The sequence below is a fragment of the Pristiophorus japonicus genome, chromosome 6, assembly GCF_044704955.1.
Source record: "Pristiophorus japonicus isolate sPriJap1 chromosome 6, sPriJap1.hap1, whole genome shotgun sequence".
Taxonomy (NCBI): Eukaryota; Metazoa; Chordata; class Chondrichthyes; family Pristiophoridae; genus Pristiophorus; species Pristiophorus japonicus.
In genome coordinates, this window is record NC_091982.1 from 168,453,045 (window position 1) to 168,478,607 (window position 25,563).

Below are 25,563 nucleotides of genomic sequence, written 5' to 3' on the forward strand. Positions count from 1 at the left end.
AGTGTTCGAAGATCAGGCCCTCAAATCTGGCACCAAGCTTATGGTCTACAAGGCTGTCATGATACCCAGCCTCCTGTATGGCTCAGAGACGTGGACCGTATACAGTAGACACCTCAAATCGCTGGAGAAATACCACCAACGATGTCTCCGCAAGATCCTGCAAATCCCCTGGGAGGACAGACGCACCAACATTAGTGTCCTCGATCAGGCCAACATCCCCAGCATTGAAGCACTGACCACACTCGACCAGCTCCGTTGGGTGGGCCACATTGTTCGCATGCCTGACACAAGACTCGCAAAGCAAGTGCTCTACTCGAAACCCCTACACGGCAAGTGAGCCCCAGCTGGGCAGACGGAACGTTTCAAGGACACCCTCAAAGCCTCCTTGATAAAATGCAACATCCCCACTGACACCTGGGAGTCTCTTGCCAAAGACCACCCTAAGTAGAAGAAGAGCATCCGGGAGAGCGCTGAGCACCTCGAGTCTCGTCACCGAGAGCATGCAGAAAACAAGCGCAGGCAGTGGAAGGAGTGTGTGGCAAACCAGACTCCCCGCCCACCCTTTCCTTCAATGACTGTCTGTCCCACCTGTGACACACTGTAATTCCCATATTGGACTGTATAGTCACCTGAGAACTCACTTTTAGAGTGGAAGTAAATCTTCCTCGATTAAGGGACTGCCTATGATGATGATTATCTTCTTTACTGTTTACTACACTTCCAAGTTTTGTGCAATTTGTGCATTTCGAAACTGTGCCCGGTAATCCCAAGTTTTGAGGCATCCTACTGTCACCTTGGCTGAGATCAGTGAACTCAGCGTAGACTGTAATCTGCCCAATCTGTATCGGACAGTTCAAAACTAACCCAGTGACATTTCAGCGACAAGTGGAGCTACACATTCAGTCTGCAGTTACAAGAATCATGTAAAATGATTCCATTTAAAAATCAATGCATGACAAGATTTGTTTTAAAGTTGGACACATATAAATAACACTAATACAGCTCATAAGAGCAGGGGAGTTATCCCCGGTGTCCTGGCCAATATTTATCCCTCAATCAACATAACAAAACTACAGGTGATCTGGTCATTATCACATTGCTTGGGAGCTTGCTGTGCGCAAATTGGCTGCCGTGTTTCTTACATTACAACAGTGACTTCACTCCAAAAAGTACTTAATTGGCTGTAAAGTGCTTTGAGACGTCCAATGGTCATGAAAGGCTCTATATAAATGCAAGCCTTTGTTTTTATAAACTTTCCATTCATAGATTGCTATAGAAGGTCAAAGTTCATTTATTCACAAAGGGAATTACCAAGTGACGCTACAGAAGAGAACAAATGGAGCAGTAATGAATGCGTGTGGGGTTAGATTACAAAATAGAAAAGTTACACTGATTATCATACCTGTAATTGGAAACGGGAATTATTGCATTCAGAGCAGTCAGAGACAAAGCTTTCAGCCACGCCACTAACAACTATTCTATTCCTTGTTGAAGGCTTTGCACTGCCTTAACGTGTTGCTGTTGTAACCTTTCAGAGCTGTAACAGAATTAGCAAGCACTGCTTTCCTCTCCTACATACTTGCTACAAACGTAAATTGTTTGCCCCTCATGACCAAAGGTTTATTTCTCATCTTTTCAATGTCAACACCACAGCCCCCGTGCTCAGAATCACATCCAGCACTCCTTCATAACGCCTTGCGTTGTATTTTTGATTAATTAGACTTGTTTATATCAATTAATTTTACATTAATGTGAAAATATAATAAAATATTCACTTTAAAATTGATCTGTTTTGTACTATTTTCTAAGCTTAAAATCTGATTCACTTTTCATATCACAGAATTGCCATTCTCCTCAGATTGTCAATAGATTGTAATTTTACTTTTTGACCTAAGTAGACACAACTGAAGAAACTAAAATAAATTGCATCCATTAAATGAATCATCAGCTCTTAACACATTGGAAAGCAAAATAAAGGTGGATTTTGTCGATTGTGAAATCAGAGTACCAAGATCTATTTATAAATAAACTGGTTGCATTACAAACTGCTGATGCAACAAGGTAAGGCGGCATGAAGGAAAACCCAGAGGGCATAGGTCACAGGATGCATTTCCTTATCAAAAATTCCCAATACCAGGCCGAGTATATAAAAGTGACTGGCAGGTACCTAAAGACACATCAGATCTCAGCTACTGACCCAACAGAAGATTCTACGGTGAAGATATCTGACAGACAGATAACCAGCTATGAGTGTTCTCAGGAAACCTGTGCTGGGAGCTATGCTCACACTGGTAATGCTGAGCATGTTTAGTGACTCAGTATCAGGACGTAAGTCTTACAACTGTCTTTTAACCCGTTACTAGCGGATTAACCAGTTTGAAACAGATTTCATTGAGTTACGTGCATGACATTTTTTTAAAGTATCATGTTTTTCCCCTTCCCAGAGGTAACATATGGAGACTGCTGTCTCAGTTATTCAAGGATTGCATTGCCATTCAAATTAATCTCCGGCTATGTGGAGCAACAATCCAATGAGATCTGTGACATAGACGCAATCATGTAAGTACAAGAGCACTCGACATATCGCACATGATTGAAAAGCAAATTTTATTTGATGCTGTTCCGTTTATTAAAAAATCTATTTCAATATTTCACAGATTCTACACTGTTAAAGGACGGGCTGTGTGTGCAAATCCTGAAAGTAAATGGGTGAAAAAAGTCCTGAAACGTTTGAGGTAAGAGAACATTTTCCAAACTCATTGTCCACTGATATTGAAAAAGTATGGGCCGCGATGTTGTCACCGCCGGTTGTGCATCGGCCCAGGGCGCTAATCGCGGGGTACAGTGCTGCTGGGATCACGCCCCCCCCAAACCTTCGGGCCAATGTCCCCGGACGCACGCCCCCCTCCCCCAGGCAAAAACACCATTACGCCCCGTTAGTGCCCCCCCCCTTCCCCGAGGCACTAACGGGACTATAAAAAGGGGCAATTTTTCTCCCATGGTCTCTTATTCTGACATTTATAAAATGATGACAATAAAGATTGTTTGAGGGTGACATCTCGAATCGGACTTCACAACGTGAATTTCAACACGAATACCACCTTCTTTACTAAGTCACTGTAAAATGTGAACAGTTTCTGAGTAATATTTGACATGTGGTAGAAATGACTGGCTACATTTGCTGTGCACTTTCTTGTTATAACAAGTTCGATTATTTGAAACTTATTGATCTTCCTTTTGTCTTACAGCAAAAAGTTGAAAAAAATGTCACAATGAGACTGAGCTGCATCTTAAGAAGATGAAGCAGCTGTATCAGCTGGATTTGTCTCACTTAAAGTCTTCCTGCATAGTATCTATGTACGGTCGTACAGTTTGTTGAAACCGACGCACTTTTGTATTACTCACGATCGATGTGTAAGCTATTTAATGTTATGTTCCACTGAACATGGAGAAGTAATTTAACTGCAAGTTCTTATTTATTTTCTGCTCATTATGATCTGCATTCTGTTTGTATTGAAATAAATGAAAAAACTTTATTATATCTTCCGTATATGTTTATCATTCATTCCCAAGACTGATTTAATACAAGAAAGGTGCAAGATAATATGGAATGTTTTCCGTATTTAAAGATCAGGGTGTTAATCGCCTCTTTTGTTTATTTTAAATGTCAGTGAATAAAAAAGCAAATGATTTCAGTTTTCCACTGCGGAAATTCATTCTATTTAGTTAGCCTCATGAACAGAAACCTAGCCAATCATAAGCCACCTGCAATATTGCTCCAGAGTGCTTCTGGAAGGCTGTGCAGTCACTTTGCTGATCACATACATTAGCAGTAATGTCAAACACTGCCTCATAAACCATGAGACAAACTCTTAAAAATTATGACATTTGGTGTCACTATTTTTTTCAAACATAAACCAATATATATTGACAGTTGGTTTATAAACCTCATCGGTGGCTTTATTTAACCTCTAACAGCTCACAGCTCGTTACAAAAACTGTATTACTGCATCTGAAAATGCTTTACAAGAAACTTTATTAACAATCCTACCCGTTATCACCAAGCTGCCATGCCTCTCAGTTTAAGGTTATAATGACGAATATAAATTATTTATACAATTAAGCCTATATATTTATGGCCTGGACCGGCTGCAAGCATGAAGAGGCGAGTGTTCCGGCCATTGCCCGCCTGTTTGATGCCTGATGTTAAAATCAAGCCTCAACTCTCCTGTGAACCAAAACCTAAACCGACACTATTTGTAAGGTTCTGCAAAACCAACCACGGAGACATGTGGCAGGGAGAATGGGAAGATGCCATGTTTAAAATGACCAACTGCAGCCAACAGCCTGTAAACCGCGGAGGTTGATGGGACTCTGGACTCTGGTTACGGGAAGCAGGCGGGTAAGTGGAGCTGAGTCCATGGCCAGATCAGCCATGATCTTGTTGAATGGTGGAGCAGGCTCAAGGGGCTAGATGGCCTACTCCTGTTCCTAATTCTTATCTTCACCCTGTACAGGCAAAATCTCCCCAGTAATACACAAGGCAACACAAAGGGTATCAGTTTGAATAATTAAACAAAGGCCCACAGGTCTGATGCAATCAGTTTGGCCAGCCCAGACACAGTGGCACCTCTGTCGAGATAATGAACAATCATCTTCATTCCAGACAGATGGATACACATCGAACTGCCATTCACACCCCATGAACGGACTATAAGAAAAGCTGCAAAAACACACAAGGAAGTTGGAGAGGTTGGAGGTTTTGGAAGGTTGGGGAGGTTTTGGAGAGGGGGGAGGTTTTGGAAGTTGGAGAGCTTGGAGCTTGGAGCTGGCAGCTTGCAGCTTGTATCTAGAGAGAGCTCTCTCTCCCTCTCGCTCTCGTTCCACCAGAGGAAGAAGCAGCAGTTCCGCAGATGAAGCCACCGAGTCTGAAAACCAGCAGGCAGTGGCAGTGACTTCCCACAGCTGAGCTGATCAAGGAAACCAACCAGAGTTTGGAGGTTGGAGTCAGCTTGTGGGAGTTGAGTCATTTTTTCACAGGGCCCTCGCTCTGGGGAAGGTGTGCTTAACTCCAGCAGCTTTTTGCTTAGGAGCCAACCGAGAGGCAAAGAGAAGAAAACAACGCAACAACGAGGAGGAAAACCGAAATGACCGACAATGTAAAACCCACCCCAGAGGGACCCCGAGCTGAAATAAGTGCCCCCAGAACCCCGGAGTTGATAGGATTGTGAGCATAGCCCAAACCCCCTCACAGACTCAATTTAGGATAGGAATTGGTAAGAAGGGTGGAAGTGGGAGGTGTGGTTGTGTGTGAGTGGAATGTTTTAACCTCTTATTTTCCCCTTCCCTGTTGCGAGATTTTTTGTGTTGTTGAGTGAGATTGTTACATTACTGCTTTTTATGACCTCTTCCTATGCCCTCTATCTTGGTAGTTACTATTCTAAATAAACAACATTAGCCATTTTGTACTCTTACCCACTGTGTCTGGTGCCTCATTACTCACCCACCCTCATAAATCGCACGTACAGAACCCCAGGGGGGGTGGATTCGAACCCACACCCCAAGCTCCCCTTACATATTACACATGTTGTGTCTGAGATAGTCCAGAAGTACCAAGAGATTTTATTCGCTGTTTTAAGCCACCAGCATAAACTCTGCTCCTTGACACTGACTCCATCCTCCTCCCCAGCCGCTCATTCAGGCTGAACCAGATTGTGCGAGTCCTTGACCTCTGCCTGATCCAGAGCTGAGCTCCAAACACCACATCCTACCCATCACCACAACTTCTTGTTTCCATCTCGGCAGCATTGCCTGTTTCTGCTCTTACCTCAACTCCTGCATTAACTGAAACCCTGAGTCCATGCTTCTCTCATGACAGAATGCCCTCTTTCTGGCTCTGATTCTCCAACCTTCATAATTTATGACTTGTCCAAAACTTAGGCACTCTTACTCCTTTCTGCACTCAATCTTGTTCACCCATTATCCCCAATTTAACAAATTAACTTTTGCTGTGTGTCCCCCAACACTTTTAAAATGTAGAATCTTTGTCGGGGTACCTTCAAATCCCTTCACAACCTCAACCCAACTTTCTGCAACCCCCTCCAGTCTTATACCCTGTCATGTATCTTACATTATTATATATAACTGTATCCTAACATGCTATAGATGACTGTAATAAGATATCACCTGTAACCACTAGCATACCTTACCACCAGGGGTGCACTTGCAAGAGACAGGTATATAAGGACAGGTCTCAGGCAAGTGCAGCATTCCAGAGCTGTGAAATAAAGGTGCAGGTCCAGAATGACCTTGACTTCACTACATACCTCATGTGAATCTGTACTGAGGGGACAGGACTTTACAGTGGCGATGGGTTACGGGATTACAGAATCCACAGAATGGCGAGCAACGGATCAGATGAAAAGTACAATGCGGGAGACAATTGGGAGGACTTTATAGAAAGGCTCCAGCAAAGCTTTGTAACCAAAGACTGGTTAGGCGATGATAAGGCAGACAAGAGAAGAGCCCATCTCTTGATCAGCTGTGGCTCGAAAACATACACTTTAATGAAGGATCCGTTGGCACCCGAGAAACCAGCAAGCAAGTCGTTTGAAGAATTGAGCACACTGGTTAGAGACCACCTGAAGCCAGCAAGCAGCCTACACATGGCCAGACACAGGTTCTACAACTACAGACGCTGCGTGGGCCAGAGCATACCCGACTTTGTGGCGGAACTTCGGAAGTTGGCTAGTTTATGTGAGTTCTCCGATGAACTGAGGAGAGAAATGCTGAGAGACTTTTTCATTGAAGGAATAGGCACGCAGGCATATTCCGAAAGCTCATAGAGACCAAGAACCTGACCTCAGAGGCAGCAGCACTGGTTGCACAGATATTCTTGGTAGGGGAAGAAGAAACGAGGTTGATTTACAATGCAGGTACGACAACTAACGAAATATCGGAACAAGAAGTTCACAGCACTAAACAAGCTGCTACCCCCACACACAGACAAAACCGGGAGAACAGGCTCTCAACAGCAGGCAGAAGCCATCTAGGGCAACAGGAACGGCCGTTCACACCTCATCAACCCACAATGCGAGCAATCAACTACAAACTGAGAGAAGCTCAAGAGAGATCAGCCAGACGCAGCTCTTTCTTTGGGAACACTTTGAACAATGGAACCGGTCTGTGCTGGAGGTGTGGGCGTGGGCACTCGTCAAGGGGATGTCAATTTCAGCAGGCTGTTTGCAGAAATTGTGAAAATACAGGGCATTTGGCCCGCATGTGCAAAAAAACGGTAGCTCGGCTGGTATACGAATCGGATGGGTCGGAAAGCGGACCAGAAGATGGTGGGGACAGTACCCGGGACACCGATGTACAGCGGGTCAACACGATCAATGGCCGCTGCTCCTAAAACAGCACGCCTCCTGTAATGATGAGGGTCCTACTCAACGGGATATCTGTCAACATGGAGCTGGATTCGGGAGCGAGCCAATCTCTCATGGGCGCTCAACAATTTGAACAACTGTGGCCGCATAAAAGAGACAGACCAAAACTCACAAGGGTCGACACCAAACTAAGGACCTATACCAAAGAAATCGTACCAGTCCTCGGCAGCGCCATGCTCTCTGTCACACACAAAGGGACAGTGAACCGACTTCCCCTATAGATTGTCCCCGGAGACGCCCCAGCACTGCTGGGGAGAAGCTGGCTGGAAAAACTAAACTGGAAATGGGATGATGTCCATACCATGTCATTAGAGGAACGGACCTCCTGCTCAACAGTTATAAAGTGATTTGAACATCTTTTTCAGCCAAGTGTGGGCACTTTCAAAGGGGCCAAAGTCAAAATCTATATCACACAGGATGCTAGACCGGTCCATCACAAGGCCAGAGCTGTACCCTATATGATGAGGGAAAAGATTGAACACGAACTAGACAGGCTTCTGCGGGAAGGCATTATATCACCTGTGGAATTTAGCGATTGGGCAAGTCCCATCGTCCCAGTCATGAAGTCTGATGGATCCGTACGAATCTGTGGGGACTACAAATCTACCATAAACAGAGTCTCCCTACAGGACCAGTACCCGCTGCCCAGAGCGGAGGACTTATTTGCCACATTGGCTGGAGGTAAACTTTTCTCAAAATTAGACCTCACATCTGCGTATATGATACAAGAATTGACCGAGGAATCCAAGCTACTCACCACCATCAACACACATCGAGGCCTTTTCATGTACAATCAATGCCCATTCGGCATCAGGTCGGCAGCTGCCATACTCCAGCGCAACATGGAGAGTCTGCTCAAGTCCATCCCAGGGACGGTTGTATTTCAAGACGACATACTTATCACGGGCAGGGACACCGACTCCCATCTCTGTAATTTGGAGGAAGTACTAAAGCGGTTGGATCGGGTAGGCCTACGAGTCAAGAAATCCAAGTGCCTGTTTCTCGCACCTGAGGTTGAATTTTTGGGCAGAAGGATTGCCGCTGATGGAATCCGCCCAACAGAGTCCAAAACAGAAGCAATTCGCCTGGCACCCAGACCCCGGAATGTCTCAGAACTGCGTGCCTTTCTCGGGCTACTCAATTACTTTGGGAACTTTATGCAGAACTTAAGCACGCTGCTGGAGCCCCTCCATGTGCTACTCAGGAAGGGGTGCGATTGGTTTTGGGGGGACGCCCAGGAACACGCCTTCAATAAATCATTTTCCAACATTCCATTGACTCTGGATCAGTTCCTATGGAGTGGAGGGTAGCCAATGTAACCCCACTTTTTAAAAAAGGAGGGAGAGAGAAAACAGGGAATTATAGACCGGTCAGCCTGACATCGGTAATGGGTAAAATGATGGAATCAATTATTAAGGATGTCATAGCAGTGCATTTGGAAAGAGGTGACATGATAGGTCCAAGTCAGCATGGATTTGTGAAAGGGAAATCATGCTTGACAAATCTTCTGGAATTTTTTGAGGATGTTTCCAGTAGAGTGGATAAGGGAGAACCAGTTGATGTGGTATATTTGGACTTTCAGAAGGCGTTCGACAAGGACTCACACAAGAGATTGATGTGCAAAGTTAGAGCACATGGGATTGGGGGTAGTGTACTGACATGGATTGAGAACTGGTTGTCAGACAGAAAGCAAAGAGTAGGAGTAAATGGGTACTTTTCAGAATGGCAGGCAGTGACTAGTGGGGTACCGCAAGGTTCTGTGCTGGGGCCCCAGCTGTTTACACTGTACATTAATCATTTAGATGAGGGGATTAAATGTAGTATCTCCAAATTTGCGGATGACACTAAGTTGGGTGGCAGTGTGAGCTGCGAGGAGGATGCTGTGAGGCTGCAGAGCGACTTGGATAGGTTAGGTGAGTGGGCAAATGCATGGCAGATGAAGTATAATGTGGATAAATGTGAGGTTATCCACTTTGGTGGTAAAAACAGAGAGACAGACTATTATCTGAATGGTGACAGATTAGGAAAAGGGGAGGTGCAAAAAGACCTGGGTGTCATGGTACATCAGTCATTGAAGGTTGGCATGCAGGTGCAGCAGGCGGTTAAGAAAGCAAATGGCATGTTGGCCTTCATAGCAAGGGGATTTGAGTACAGGGGCAGGGAGGTGTTGCTACAGTTGTACAGGGCATTGGTGAGGCCACACCTGGAGTATTGTGTACAGTTTTGGTCTCCTAACCTGAGGAAGGACATTCTTGCTATTGAGGGAGTGCAGCGAAGGTTCACCAGACTGATTCCCGGGATGGCGGGACTGACCTATCAAGAAAGACTGGGTCAACTGGGCTTGTATTCACTGGAGTTCAGAAGAATGAGAGGGGACCTCATAGAAACATTTAAAATTCTGACGGGGTTAGACAGGTTAGATGCAGGAAGAATGTTCCCAATGTTGGGGAAGTCCAGAACCAGAGGTCACAGTCTAAGGATAAGGGGTAGGCCATTTGGGACCGAGATGCGGAGAACTTCTTCACCCAGAGAGTGGTGAACCTGTGGAATTCTCTACCACAGAAAGTTGTTGAGGCCAATTCACTAAATATATTCAAAAAGGAGTTAGATGAAGTCCTTACTACTAGGGGGATCAAGGGGTATGGCGAGAAAGCAGGAATGGGGTACTGAAGTTGAATGTTCAGCCATGAACTCATTGAATGGCGGTGCAGGCTAGAAGGGCCGAATGGCCTACTCCTGCACCTATTTTCTATGTTTCTATGTTTCTATGTAAGGCATGCAACCTTCTGTGTTCCAACAGTGTTTTGACTTTCTTTAACCCAGGTAAAAAGTTAGTTCTCACATGCGATGCGTCAGCGTATGGGGTCGGGTGCGTTTTGCAACATGTCAATACTGCGGGCAAATTACAACCCATAGCTCATGCCTCCAGATCACTTTCGCGGGCGGAGCGCGGGTACGGAATGGCAGAGAAGGAGGCGCTCGCGTGCGTGTACGGTGTCAAAAAGATGCACCAATACCTTTTCGGGGCCAAGTTCGCGTTAGAAACCGACCACAAGCCCCTCAGGTCCCTCCTATCCGAGAGCAAGGCAATAAACACCAACGCCTCGGCACGAATTCAACAGTGGGCATTCATGCTGGCGTCCTACGACTATACCATAAGGCACAGACCAGGCACAGACAACTGTACCGACGCGCTCAGCAGGCTACCCCTGGCGACCATGGAAGGGTCTGATGAACAGGACTGTGAGATAGTCATGGCAATCAATGCCTTTGAGTCCATGTTCGCCCATTACGGCTCGCCAAATCAGAGCCTGGCCGGCCAGCGACTCCACGTTATCCTTAGTAAAAAGATGTGCCCTAACCGGTGACTGGGCAGAGGCTCACGATGCCTGCCCCGAGGAATTAAAACCCTTTCTCAGGCGCATGCATGAGCTATCACTACAAGCAGACTGCCTGATGTGGGGCAGCCGGGTAGTCATGCCTCTGTGAGGCAGAGAGGCATTTGTCCGGGAGCTCCACCGTGAGCACCCGGGGATCGTTCTCATGAAGGCCATAGCCAGATCCCACGTCTGGTGGCCTGGTATTGACGCGGACTTGGAGCTCTGCGTCCGAAGGTGCACCATTTGTGCCCAACTCAGCAATGGCCCCAGGGAGGCTCCACTGAGCCCCTAGCCCTGGCCTACCAAACCGTGATCACGGGTGCACGTAGACTCTCCGGGCCCGTTCATGGGCAAAATGTTCCTCGTAGTTGTAGATGCATTTTCAAAGTGGATCGAATGCACCATTTTAAACTCGAGCACAACCTCCACACTGTGGAGAGCCTCGCAACCATGTTTGCAACGCACGGAATCCCTGACATATTGGTCAGTGACAATGGTCCGTGCTTCACCAGCACAGAATTCCAAGACTTTATAATTGACCATGGCATAAATCACGTCAAGACGGCACAGGCGGAGAGAGCAGTGCAAATCATTAAACAAGGCATGCTTAAAATCCAAGGTCCCACGCTGCAGGGTCGCCTGTCGCGACTGCTGCTGATACAGATCTCGTCCGCACTCACTGACTGGGATCCCCCCCGCGCAACTGTTGATGAAAAGGACTTTAAAAACAAGGCTCTCATTAATCCTCCAAGACATGCACGAAATCATTGAGGCAAAGCGCCATAAGCACACTGAGTACCATGACTGAAATTCGAGGGGGAGATGGAATGAGATAGGGGACAAAGTGTTTGTACTAAACTATGGCAGGGGTCCCAAATGGCTTGCAGGGACAGTAACGGACAAGGAAGGAAACAGGCTACTGGTAGTACAAATGGACAATGGCAAAACCTGCCGGAGGCATGTAGACCAAGTCAAAAGCAGATTTACCAACAACACTGTGGAACCAGAGGCAGACTACAATGTGGAACTCGCACCACACCTGGTGGACAGACAGAGGGAACAACCTGAGGAAAGGGCAATCCCAACAGATAGCCCAGGCAAGTCAACAACAATCACACCAATCGAAACAGACAGCCCAGGCGAGATACCAGTAACCACACCCAAAGAAAAACAGACACCAAGGCAAACAACTGAACCACAATTCAGACGCTCCACGCGAGAGTGTAGACCACCTGAGAGACTGAACCTATAAAGACAATAAGACCTTGGGGGAGGGTGATGTCATGTATGTTACATTATTATATATAACTGTATCCTAACATGCTATACATGACTGTGATAAGATTTGACCTGTAACCACCAGCATACCTTACCACCAGGGGTGCACTTGCAAGAGACAGGTATATAAGGATAGGTCTCAGGCAAGTGCAGCATTCCAGAGCTGTGAAATAAAGGTGCAGGTCCAGAGTGACCTTGACTTCACTACATGCCTCGTGTGAATCTGTACTGAGGGGACAGGACTTTACATACCCCTCCTGCATCCTTTAGACTCTTGATGCTGGGCATTTGGGCATTCCCAGTCCATTTGCCTCACCATTGGTGGAGAACATTTAGCTGTCTCATCTCTTTCTCTGGAACTCCCTCTCTAAATCCCTCCACCTCTTGCTTTTCATCCTACCTTAAAAAAACAACTCAATACACTTTGTGCAATTTTAGCCAAAATAAAGTGAAGATGATTTAAGAAAATTAATGTCTGATGCTTTTGAACTGATAGGTTCCACATTCGAACTTATAAATGCAATATTTCTTACAATGACCTTTCTACAGGATTTAGAGTTCATATTTCCTACACCTACCGACATAAATTGTTTCCCCTTTTTGCTACAACTCCCCTCACAGATTAGTTTCTAGATTTCACACATGGATTAAAGGAAGCCTTCTTTTGCACACCTCACAGTTTTGAACCATAAAGAATTGTTTTGACATCCATCTTATATGCCACATACTTAACCCGCATTGAAAATTTGCAATAATGTAAGAAAGATCGAAACTCCTCAACCAGTGGACAAGCAGTTAGCCCTACCCCCCTCCCCCCTGGGTCATCCTGCAGGGTCAATCAGTCAATGTTTTACTGGCATGGTCACGCCTCCTTTATGCTTTGCGAAGAAACGCACACATATCAACCAATCAGAGTCCAGGTAACAGGAGCCCAGCCCCTTTGAGAATTGGAACGAATATATATAGAGGCGCACAAAGCCGCAGGGAGAGTTTGCTTTCTTTCCTGTACAGAAGTTCTGGTTTGGAATTAATCAACCGTTCAACTTGCGAGTTTTCTGAGGTGAATCACGAGATCGCGAGTTGGAGGGGATTTTCATTAAACATCGCGTGCCTTGCGATTAAATCGTGAGAGTTGGCATCACTGCTATTCTAGCTTCAGCAAACGTAAGACTGTAGGAAATGAAGAGAAGTGCACTGCCCCTGTCTTTCAGAATGCTGGATAGTTGCTCGATGGACCCCTGACACTGGATCCAAAAGTATTTGTATTTATAGGCGTAATCCACCTCTGAATTTTAGAACAAAAATTTAAACTGCAATTCATGGTTTTTTAAAGTTGTGCATTAAATACTTCAATAACCTATGTTGCAAGGCCTTTGAAACTCATTTCTGGCCTTCTTTGTACCTGAAATGCTTCATCCAAACTAATCGATGATATTTTCAATGTCCCAGAAGGAAGAATTAAACATCAACTGAGCAGGGAAGTTGGGCATTTAAACCATTTACTGCTCATCTGTTGAAGATGCCCCTGAACCCAGCTGATCAGCTGATACAAGTGTCAATGAGCGCAGCCCAGTGGACTGTTTAGCCGGCAGGGTGTGTGTTTAGTCTCGGTTAAAGCCTGCATTCCTAGACAAACCTGTCTTACCAGTAGCAGCACCAAATCAATTAATATCTCAAATCGCAGAAAAATTAATGTTGGACAGACACTTTAATACTTCACCACTGAACGAACCCCTGCTGCGTTGGCAAGCTAACTACTACCTGTTCAGTTTAAATTCGCCCAGCTTCTTTCTCCGAAATCTCCACAGCAAGGCCTTAATATGCAGCAGCCGATTCTTCAGATAATAATTCATTATCAATTTCACCCACTTTTTGGGGGGCCAGATAACAGGAAGTAACGCAAGATAAAAGGAGGGAGGGAAATGTGACACTTATGTGTAGCACACAGCTGCTCTGATTGTGCAGTACCATGAGCAGATAGAGCACGAGTCACCTTACCTCCCAGTTTTCTTATTTGGCCTCAGAGGCTGGAATGTAATCTTCCTCAGAACACCAAGCGTTGAACATAAACACATTCTGTTTTATTTGGAGTGACCGGGGGGTAGTGCTGTGTGGCGGGCTCGACCAGTTCCATTGGGTCGGCCACATCATTCGCATGTCCGACACGAAACTCCCAAAGCAAGCGCTCTACTCGGAACTCCTACACGGCAAGCAAGCCCCTGGTGGGCAGAGGACACATTTCAAGGACACCCTCAAAGCCTCCTTGATAGAATGTAACATCCCCACTGGCACCTGGGAATCCCTGGCCCAAGACCGCCCAAAATGGAGGAAGAGCATCCGAGCACCTCGAGTCTCGGCGCCTAGAGCATGCAGAAAACAAGTGCAGATAGCGGAAGGAGCGTGCGGCAAACCAGGTTCCCCACCCACCCTTTCCTTCAGCCACTGTCTGTCCCACCTGTGACAGAGACTGTAATTCCCACATTGGACTGTACAGTCACCTAAGAACTCACTTTTAGAGTGGAAGCAAGTTTTCCTCGATTCTGAGGGATTGCCTATGATGATGACAATGATGATTTGGAGTGACCGCCCTGCAAAATTCCTGCTTGCCACATCCCTCTGCCAGGGTTGGGTACTCACCAAGGAGGGAATCACATGCAGAGACCGACACTATCTGTCTATTGCTGCCGTTAGCCTCGTGAAAATAACAGCTCTCTCTCAACCTTTCCTCAAGTTTCAAGAAATTGCTGGATTTGTGCATACATTGCTAATTAAACTTATTTCAGAAAGTTAGGGCTGGTACTGAGCAGCGTAAGTACCATTTTAATGAGGAGATTTATGTTCCTGCAATGCCACATAACCTGTCCGGCCCAGAAATTGAATCTGTGGAGTCTGATTCTTACAGGTAATAATTTGTTATTGGAGGTTTTTAAATTTAATTGTTTTCTTACTTTTCCATTTTGTCTCTCTCTCTTTTAATCTGGGGATACAATTTCCTCTGAATACGTTAGACACTAAAGAACATCCGAGCTAAAACGTCGGTAAGACGCCATCTTGGTAAAGTTGAACCTAGCGATTGGAACAGCCCCCTGGAAGATCGTTAAAGGGATGATTGCCACTTAAATTGGTGGATTTTGGAGGATAGCACCTGACCTAATTCCCCTTCCTAACAGCGACCAGCTGATTGGCAGTAAACAAGTTGTGCTGAGGATTTCAAGTGCTACATAAAGGCATATCACCTTTTACTGTTCACTAGCTGTTGGAAGTTTTAAGAGGATTTTTGAAATATATCATGAGACTTTCTGGGACAGTTTGTCAAAACTTCACCAAAACCCTAACAGCATTTACTCGGAAAATTCTCTGAGGACTTCACCTAAAAAGAATGAGTGCTGTGCTACTCTAACTTATTGGACACCTTCTGGGATGCACCAGGAGAAAGGGAGTGCATTGTCATGGGCATCTTGCTAGGGCCCCTCTTGCTCTGCAGAAGGAATGGAAGAAGGAGTTAAGGCCAGGCAAAGCAGTATCAGCTTCTGGAGGAGAGGAGGGACAGGAGAGACAGGAAGGAGAGGTGGAGAGGTGGACACCTTCCCTCCTGTGGGTACAGGACATCCCGCTTCCTCTGGACATATTCCACCAGGACCTCCAGTGCCGCATGGCAGAACCTGTGTGCCCACTCCCTCGGTCTCTGAGTCATCCTGAAACCTGCCGCTGTGTGTCAGCCAGCACACTCCATACCTTCAGTGGAAGTGGCTGCATGGAGTCGACATATACTGCTTCATGAAAATTGTTTCAAATCAGCGCTTACATGCTTAACTTGCAGGTGTCTGTTTTAGCCGCTACAGGCAAGTTCAAATTGTGGTAATCAGTAATGAGGAACAAAATTGCGTGCTTATACCAAGCTCTCAAACAGGTGTCTATCATTATCCATTTAGTGCCTGTATTCAGCCTTTCACTGAAATAAACCCCCAATCTTTTTTCTGTCCCTTTATTTCTCTTTTTGCACTTGATTTAACTTTAATTCACCCTATATCCTATTCCATCGCTTCTCTGTTTTTTTCTCAATCCTTAAATTTCATTGTTTAAAGAGATAGACTATTGGTCCCAGTATTCACCAAGGTCCCAGATGCCCCATTGCCCTCACACATTATCAGCTCACACATCCAGCAACTTTTACCGCAAATATTTTTCGAGCTGAACGGTGAGGGAAAAAGTTTCACGGATGGACACACTGTGAAAAGCCCCACTCCAGCAAAATCTGGGGCATTGTCTCTCTCTAGCCCCTTGTCACCTTTCCATTAGAGTCAGTTCTTGTTAAGTACATCTAACATGGCAAAGTCTTTCCGGGTAAAATCAAAACAAGTAATCTTTCAGCAGCGGAGGTGTTTATCCAAACCAATAATACCACAGAAACTACTCTAATCAAGAATAATCACATGGAAAAGTTATGAAAACTATGGGAGGAGTCAAATGGAAGAATTTGGAAAAACCAGCTTGATCAGGTCATTGGGAACCAATCACATCATTATTTCTCAAGCTTGGAAGTACCCTGGCAGGTAGGATCTGGCCTGCGAGCTGTATGTTATTCACAACTGATCAACATTAAGCATGCGGAAGATGAAGGGGTTGGCTTATGAGGATAGGTTGAGTAGGTTGCACCTATACACTTTGGAGTTCAGAAGAATGAGAGGTGATCTTATTGAAACTTAGAAGATAATGAAGGGGCTCGACAAGGCAGAGAGGATAGTTCCACTCACAGGGTAAACTAAAACTAGGGGAGATAGTCTTAGAATAAGGGGCCGCCCATTTAAAACTGAGATGAGGAGAAATTTCTTCTCTCAGAGGGTTGTAAATGTTATGTATGTAATAACTCGATAGATTGAATACTGTAAACTAACACAGGTACAAACCTGGCTCTGCTTTATTAGGACCCAAAGTGATTACATTACATGATGGCTTGCCTTTTATACCTGGGCCGCACACACGTGCGTACAGCCCAATGACCTCCGGCAGTGTCGCCACCTGGTGGTTAGTAGCTCCAAGCATACATACATGACAATATCCCCCTTTAAGATATTAGTAACAGTCTTTTTACAAATTGAAATGGTCCAGGGCTTTCCACTCCCGAATTGATCATCTCAGTTCAACTCCAGCCTTGGGCGAGCGTTCTGAGTCTGTTATGACTGGGGGCTGGGTAGCCGATCTAATGGGAGTGGCAATAACCATGTCAGGGATTGAAAGTCCAGATTAATTTGAGACAGCGGAGTCCTCTGATGACTGAGGGTAGGTTGGTTGGTCGCCGATTGTGTCTTCCTCAGACTGTTCCAGTTCATCCGTATGCCGCAGCTTTATCTGATCAACATGTTTCCTGCATGTTTGCCCATTCTTGAGCTTGATGATAAACATTCTGTTACCCTCCTTGGCCGTAACAGTACCGGCAATCCACTTGGGACCTTGACAATAATTTAGTACATACACAGAATCGTTAACAGAAATGTCGCGTGACACAGCAGCGCGATCATGTTACCACTGCTGACTTTGACATCTGTATTCAACATGATCGTTCAAGTCAGGGTGGACAAGAGAGAGCTTGGTCTTGAGACCTCTCTTCATCAATAGTTCAGCAGGGGGGATTCCGGCAAGCTTGTGGGGCCTTGTCCTATAACTAAGCAATATGCATGACAAGCGAGTCTGCAGTGAACCTTGAGTTACATGTTTTATACTCTGCTTGATGGTTTGAACAGCACACTCTGCTTGACCATTAGATCTGGGTTTGAATGGTGCTGACCTCACATGTTTGATACCATTGAGTTTCATGAACTCTTGAAACGCCAGACTAGTGAAGCAAGGTCCGTTGTCGCTTACAACGCTGTCGGGCAGACCATGAGTGGCAAACATGACACGAAGACTCTCAATGGTAGCTGTGGATATATTGGATGACATGATCCACTTGGAATATGCATCCACCACAACAAAAACATCTTTCCCATGAAAGGACCTGCAAAGTCGATGTGGATGCTGGACCATGCTTTAGATGGCTATGACGACAGACTCAGTGGAGATTCTGCTGGTACTTTAATTAGCTGCATGCAAGTGTTGCACTGATGTAAACATGATTCCAGATCAGAGTCAATTCCAGACCAGCACACATGAGACCTGGCAATAGCTTTCATCATGACAATACCAGGATGAGTGCTATGTAGATCATGTACAAATTTCTCTCTGCTTTCTTCGGCATAACAACACGATTACCCCACAGTAAACAATCTGACTGAATGGATAGTTTGTCTTTGCGATGGTTGTAAGGTTTGGTCTCATCACCCATTTGCTTGGGTATGGCAGACCAATCACCACTAAGGACACAACCGATAATATCGGGTCCTGGCTCGTCCAGGTTTTAACTTGTTGAGCCATGACAGGGGTTCCTTCACTTTCAAAAGCATCCATAACTAACAGGAGGTCTGCAGGTTGTGGCATTTCCACCTCCGGTGTGGGCAACGGCAGACGGCTCAGTGCATCGGCACAATTCTCGCTGCCAGGTCTATGGCGAATGACATAATCATAGACATATAATGTCAGCGCCACCTCTGGATGCGGGACGATGCATTGGTATTTTCCCTTTGTTTTCCGAAACAATGAAATGAGTGGCTTGTGATCTGTTTCCAGTTCAAACTGAAGACCAAACAGGTACTGATGCATCTGTTTAACCCCATACACACAGGCTAATGCTTCTTTTTCTACCGTGTTGTAGGCTCTTTCCGCCTTTGACAAACTTTTAGAAACATACGCAACAGGTTGTAGTTTACCCGACTCATTAGCTTGTTGGAGCACGCAACCAACTCCATTCGACAAAGCATCACAGGCCAATACTAGACGCTTACACGGATCATAATGTACCAGCAGCTTGTTAGAACAAAGCAGATTAGTAGCTTTCTCAAAAGCTCTATCTTGAGATGCACCCCAAACCCAGTTGTCGCCTTTTCTTAGCAGCATGTGCAGTGGCTCTAATGAAGTCCTCAATCCAGGTAGGAAATTATGGAAGTAGTTGAGTAGACCAAGGAATGAATGCAGCTCCATCATATTCTGAGGCTAAGGTGCATTTTTGATGGCCTTGGTTTTCGAGTCCATAGGCCTGATGCTGTCAGCAGCAATTTTCCTCCCCAGAAATTCGACTTCCGGTGCCATGAAGATGCACTTCGAACGTTTCAGTCTGAGTCCCACTTTGTCCAGACGATGTAGAACCTCTTCCAGGTTGTTCAGATGTTCGGCGGTGTTACGACCTGTGACCAGGATGTCATCTTGGAACACAACGGTTCTAGGGACAGACTTCATTAGACTCTCCATGTTCCTCTGAAATATGGCTGCAGCCAAGCAAATTCCGAAAGGACACCTGTTGTAGATAAACAGTCCTTTATGATTGTTGATGCACGTACGTTTCTTCGACGTGTCGACCAGCTTCTGTGTCAGGTAGGCTGACATCAGATCCCGTTTAGTGAACGACTTCCCCCGGCTAGTGTTGCAAACAAGTCATCAGCCTTCGGTAACGGGTATTGATCCTGTTTCAAAACTCAGTTGATCGTAACCTTGTAGTCTCCACAAATCCTGACAGTGCCATCATTCTTCAACACTGGAACAATGGGGCTGGCCCATTCATTAAATTCGACCGGTGATATGACCCCTTCACGCTGGAGTCTGTCCAGTTTGATTTCGACCTTCTCCCTCATCATGTATGGAACCGCCAGAGCTTTATGATGGATGGGTCTTGCATCCGGGTCCACATGGATCTGCACCTTGGCTCCTGTGAAATTGGCGATGCCTGGTTCAAGCAGCGAAGGGAACATGGAGTATCATCCTCCGATGACAACGCTTTGATATTGTTCCAATTCCATTTGAATTTTTTCTAGCCAATTCCTGCCGAATAGCATTGAACCATTGCCTGGAACAATCCATAACGGTAAATCAAGAACAGCACCATCATATGACACCTTGACTACTGCACTGCCAATCACCGTTATGAGTTCTTTAGTGTACGTACGCAACTTGGCCTTGACTGGACTCAGCTTAGGCCTCACAGCCTTAGTATCCCACAGCTTGTCGAATGTCCTCTGGCTCGCATCCAATTCTATCGGTACCGGCACACCATTAAGTTTCACATTAATCATTATCGGTTGGCTCTTTGTTAGGAATGAATACAGTCCATACATGTCCTCCTCTGGTATCTCGGATTGCATATGCGGATCAGCACTATACTGGTCATCATCCTCCACATGGTGTGTCGCAGCACGCTTGCTCAGTTGCGGACACATGCGTTGGAGATGCCCCAGTCTCAAACAGCCTTTACAAATGTACTGTTTAAACCGACACTGATGAGGCCAATGATTTCCCCCACAACGTCAACACAGTGAAATCGGATTCATTCCCGTTGGTGGACTTTGGACATCCACAGGTTTCGCATATACAGTTGAGTAGACCCTGCCATATGCAGCTCTGCCAAACGACGATACAATCTTGTTTACAGTACATGCCGAGTTCCGATTTTTCGATGATATCTGCTTTAAGTTTTTGTCCATCGTCACGCATGCCTGAGCAATCATGATGGCCTTGCTCAAATCCAATGTTTCCGCTGCCAGTAGCTTACACAGGATCACCTCGTGGTTGATGCCGATTACAAAGAAGTCCCGCAACGTGTCTCCCAACACGTTTTCGAACTTACGCAGTCCAGCCAGACGTTTTAGGTCAGTGACGAATTCCGTCACATCCTGGCCCTCAGAACAAACGTGCTTGTAAAATCTGTTATGTTCAGAATAACTCCACAAGACTGTAACTGATGTGACCTTAGTTTCTTTAATCAAACTCCAGAGTGAAGAAGCAGCATGGCAGACAACCTTTTATACTTGCTTGCTCGAGGTGTCCAGGTGACCCTTGGGTCTCCAACAGGTGCGCCCCCTGATGGCAAATCTTACACTATTATAAAGTTTACATACATAACAAAATCGATATTGTGAGATGGTGATGCCTTGTTCTGGTTTGAGATGGTCACGTACCAGAGCACACAATTCCTCATAGTCCTTGTCCGTTGGACTTGCAAACGAGAGAAGATTCTTTATGAGTCCATAGATTTTTGGACTGCAAACCATGAGGAAGTCCGCCCTGCACCTAACTGTGTCAGTGGGTTCCTCCATTTTGTTGGCCACGAAGAACTGGTCCAGGCGAGCTACAAAATCTGCCCAGTCCTCGCCCTCCATGAATCTCTCCAGAATTCCAATTGTGCTCATTTTTGCATGCGAAGGTTCTTAAATTACCTCGTCGCCAAATGTTATGTATGTAATAACTCGATAAACTGAATACTGTAAACTAACACAGGTACAAACCTGGCTCTGCTTTATTAGGGCCCCAAGTGATCACAATACATGATGGCTTGGCTTTTATACCTGGGCCACACACACATGCGTACAGCCCAATGACCTCCGACAGTGGCGCTACCTGATGGCTAGTAACCCCAAGCAGACATACATGACAGTAAATCTATGGAATTCTCTGCCCCAGAGAGCTGTGGCGGCTGTATCATTGAATATATTTAAGGCGGAGATAGACAGTTTTTTGAGCGATAAGGGAATAAAGGGTTATGGGGAGCGGGCAGGGAAGTGGAACTGAATCCATGATCAGATCAGCCATGATCTTATTGAATGGCGGAGCAGGCTCGAGGGGCCAAATAGTCTACTCCTGCTCCGATTTCTTTTGTTCTTATGTTCTTAACTGCTCATATCTTCATTTGTGTAACACTTTCCCTTCAGCATGGTTAGAAACATTCTTTGAGGCTGATAAGGTATCATAATATACACTAAGGATGTTGCGTTAACAGTTTCAGTATTTCCAAATGTCGTTATAGCTAAGTTCCAGTGAATTTTTTCCAGAACTATCCCAAATGAATAAATGGTACTGGTTAATCTCCCATGGCAGAGCACATGGAAAAGTTAAGATTAAGTGTAGTGTGATGTGTGGTTACAGGGCAGAGAATAACTGAACCACGAAATACAAATTTAATTCAATTCCCATTTCAATGTCATCAATTCTGTTCTTTGATTTTATACCTTTATAGTTAAGTAGGAAAGCTTGCAGCAACTTGGGAAGCAGAGAAGCAGGGTTGGTTGGAGCATAGGGGTTTGGCCCAAAGCAAGTGCTCTACACAGAGCACTTCACGGCAAACGAGCCAAAGGTGGGCAGCGGAAATGTTACAAGGACACCCTCAAAGCCTCCCTGGTAAAGTGCGACATCCCCACTGACACCTGGGAGTTCCTGGCCAAAGACCGTCCTATGTGGAGAAAGTGCATCCGAGAGGGCGCTGAGCACCTCGAGTCTCAACGCCGAGAGCCTGCAGAAATCAAGCGCAGACAGCGGAAAGAGCGTGCGGCAAACCAGTCCCACCCATCCCTTCACTCAACGACTATCTGTCCTACCTGTGACAGAGTCTGTGGCTCTCATATTGGACTGTTCAGCCATCAAAGAACTTACTTCATGATTGGAAGCAAGTCTTCCTCGATTCTGAGGGACTCCTATGATGATGATGAGGGGTTTCTCTGCAGTCAAGACCAAGGGGCCGGGGAGACAAAACGAAGTCATTACCATGCCACCACTGGCAGGAATATGTAATCACAGTGTGATGAGTTTATGGGGCCGGAATTGCCCCTTTGCGCAAGCCCCATTAGCGCTTCCGCCGGGCGCTAACGGAGCAGTAATGAGTTGTGCCACAATGACCTGTGCGGAATTGCCCACCTCTTCGTCGATGGTGCAATGGCTTATTGCCCCACTCTGGCGTTGCTCACGCCGCTCCTCTGCCCACGGCGATGATGACGTCATCACCTTGTGCATTGCCTCGTGACCATCCTGGTAGTTAAATTTCCCCGTGCCCCTCAATCTAACACTTGCCGATGCCAACGACAGTTTTTGCTGTCGATTTCAAGTCGGGAAGCTGCAGCGCTAGCGATATTTAAAGACATGAAAACAGAAGGCCTTATGCTCCTAGGGTCTTTCGCAACAGTTTTCCTACATTCACTTCTCTGAGGAGATTGTGTCCGAAAGCTGCGATTTAGGAAAGACGTGCTGACAGAGCTGTGCCACCTGCTGAAGCCAGACCTCGAGTCTCAAACAAGAGTGAAAACGGCTCTCTCAGTGGCATCAATTTTTATGCCAATGAATCTTTCCACAGAACCACAGCAGATATCTCAAACATCTCACAGTTTGCTGCTCATTGCTTCATTCGTGGCATCACAGATGCTTTTTGCAGAAGGAGGATGGAATACATCTCATTCTTCATGACCATACAGAAGCAGATGGAGTGGTCAACTGGCTTTGTCAGGATAGCGCACTTCCCTGCGGTGCAGGGTGCCACAGACTGCACACATGTCACCTTGAGGGCTCCGCACCGCAATCCTCAGATCTTTCGAAACAAAAAAGTATACCACTCACTCAATGTGCAACCACACACGCACAATAATGGCCGTTAATGCCCACTATCCTGGCAGCAGCCACGATGCCTTCACCCTGCACCACACCGATTTGCTATATCTGTCCCAGCCACCTAATACAGCTCCCGGCTCGCTCCTTGGAGACAAGGGCTACCTGCTATGCACCTGGCTCATGATTTCCCTCTGCAACCCCACCACTCCTGCCCAGCACTCTTATAATGACAAGTCATGCCTCCACCAGACCATTGGAGCGCTCAATGGTTCCGCGGCCTTGACTGCTCAGTAAGAGTGCTGCAGTACTCGCCTGACCGGGTGTCCCTATTCGTTGTCATCTGCTGCATGCTTCACAACCTGGCAATCATGAGGGCACAGCCATTGCCCAAAGACATAGCCATTGCACCTCAGGAGGAGGAGGAGGATGAACTGCAGGACCAGGAGGAGGAGGAGGAGCTGCAGGACCAGGAGGAGGAGGAAGAGCTGCAGGAGGGGAACGAGGAGTTGCAGGAGGAGGCACAGCCAGCAAGAAGGATGCGTCAACACCATCCCGATCCTGCAAGGGTGGAAGTCCAAGACCATCTCATGAGATCTCAGATCCAATAAGGTCCTCGACACCTACCGCTTCTTTTGTGCCTTCCCATAAACACATCATTGAGCCCTCCCTTCCATTTTACATGCCCAACAGTGAAATGAGAGACAAGCCCAAACAATAAACATGAAAATCAACATTTATGCGTAAAAAGTGCGAAATGAACATAACATATCATTCACACTTGTGCATCTCCTTATATCCCCTTTTACGTAAACCTACTCTACTCATCATCATCATCATAGGCAGTCTCTCGGAATCGAGAAAGACTTGCTTCCACTTCTGAAGTGAGTTCTTTGGTGGCTGAACAGTCCAATACGAGAGCCACAGGCTCTGTCACAGGTGGGACAGACATTCGCCGAGGGAAGGGCTGGGTAGGACTGGTTTGTCACACGCTTCTTCCATTGCCTGCGCTTGACCTCTTCACGCTCTCAGCATTGAGATTCGAAGAACTCAACGCCCTCCCGGATCCACTTCCTCCACTTAGGGCAATCTTTGGCCAGGGACTCCCAGGTGTCAGCGGTGATGTCGCACTTTACCAGGGAGGCTTTGAGGGTGTCCTTGTAATGTTTCCGCTATCCACCTTTGGCTCATTTGCCATGAAGGAGCTCCGCATAAAGCATTTGCTTCGGGAGTCTCGTGTCTGGCATGCAAACCATGTGGCCTGCTGTTGCGTATGCAATAACTCAATAGGCTTAGTACCGTGAACTCAATCAGGTGTGACCTGACTCTACTTTATTAGCTCTCAAAGTGAGGATTAAACATGGAGGCTTTCTTTATATACAAGGGCTCAAGGGCTACATGTGAGTGTCTGTGGCCCAATGGCCTCTGACGGTTGCTCCCCCTGGTGGCAGGTAAACCCAGGCATACATACATTACATCATTCCCCCCAAGATCTTGATATCAGTCCCATTTACAAATTGAGATGGTCCGGGGCTTTCCGCTCCCTAGTTGATTGTCTCAGTTCAATTCCAGATCTGGGTGAGCTCGCCGAGTCATTCATGACTTGAGGCTGGGTAGCCGATCTAATGGGAGTGGCAGTGTCCATGTCAGGGATTGAAGGTCCAGATTCATTGACAACAGCAGGGTCTTCTGATGGCTGAATATGAATCGGTTGGTCATTAATGGTGCCTTCTTCAAGCTGTTCCGGTTCGTCTGTGTGCCACAATTTCATCTGATCAATGTGCCTCCTGCATGTTTTCCCATTAGTGAGCCTGACATTAAGTACCCTGTTACCCTCCTTGGCCGTAACAATGCCAGTAAGCCACTTGGGGCCTTGACCGTAATTTAGCACATACACAGGATCGTTAATAGAGATGTCGCGTGACATGGCAGTGCGATCATGATACCACTGCTGATGTTGATGTCTGTTTTCGACGTGACCGTTAAGATCAGGGTGGACAAGTGAGAGC

At 46.1% G+C, this 25,563-nt stretch overlaps 1 protein-coding gene across 1 annotated transcript; it reads left to right on the top strand.

Moving 5' to 3' along the window:
* Positions 1 to 2,191: 2,191 nt before the first annotated feature.
* LOC139265284 (C-C motif chemokine 20-like) lies at positions 2,192 to 3,481 on the top strand. The gene is made up of 4 exons (XM_070882235.1): positions 2,192 to 2,328; positions 2,445 to 2,559; positions 2,658 to 2,735; positions 3,249 to 3,481. The coding sequence occupies exons 1-4, from the start codon at positions 2,247 to 2,249 to the stop codon at positions 3,274 to 3,276; spliced, it is 303 nt and encodes a 100-aa protein (XP_070738336.1). The 5' UTR covers positions 2,192 to 2,246; the 3' UTR covers positions 3,277 to 3,481.
* The last annotated feature ends 22,082 nt before the right edge of the window (positions 3,482 to 25,563 follow it).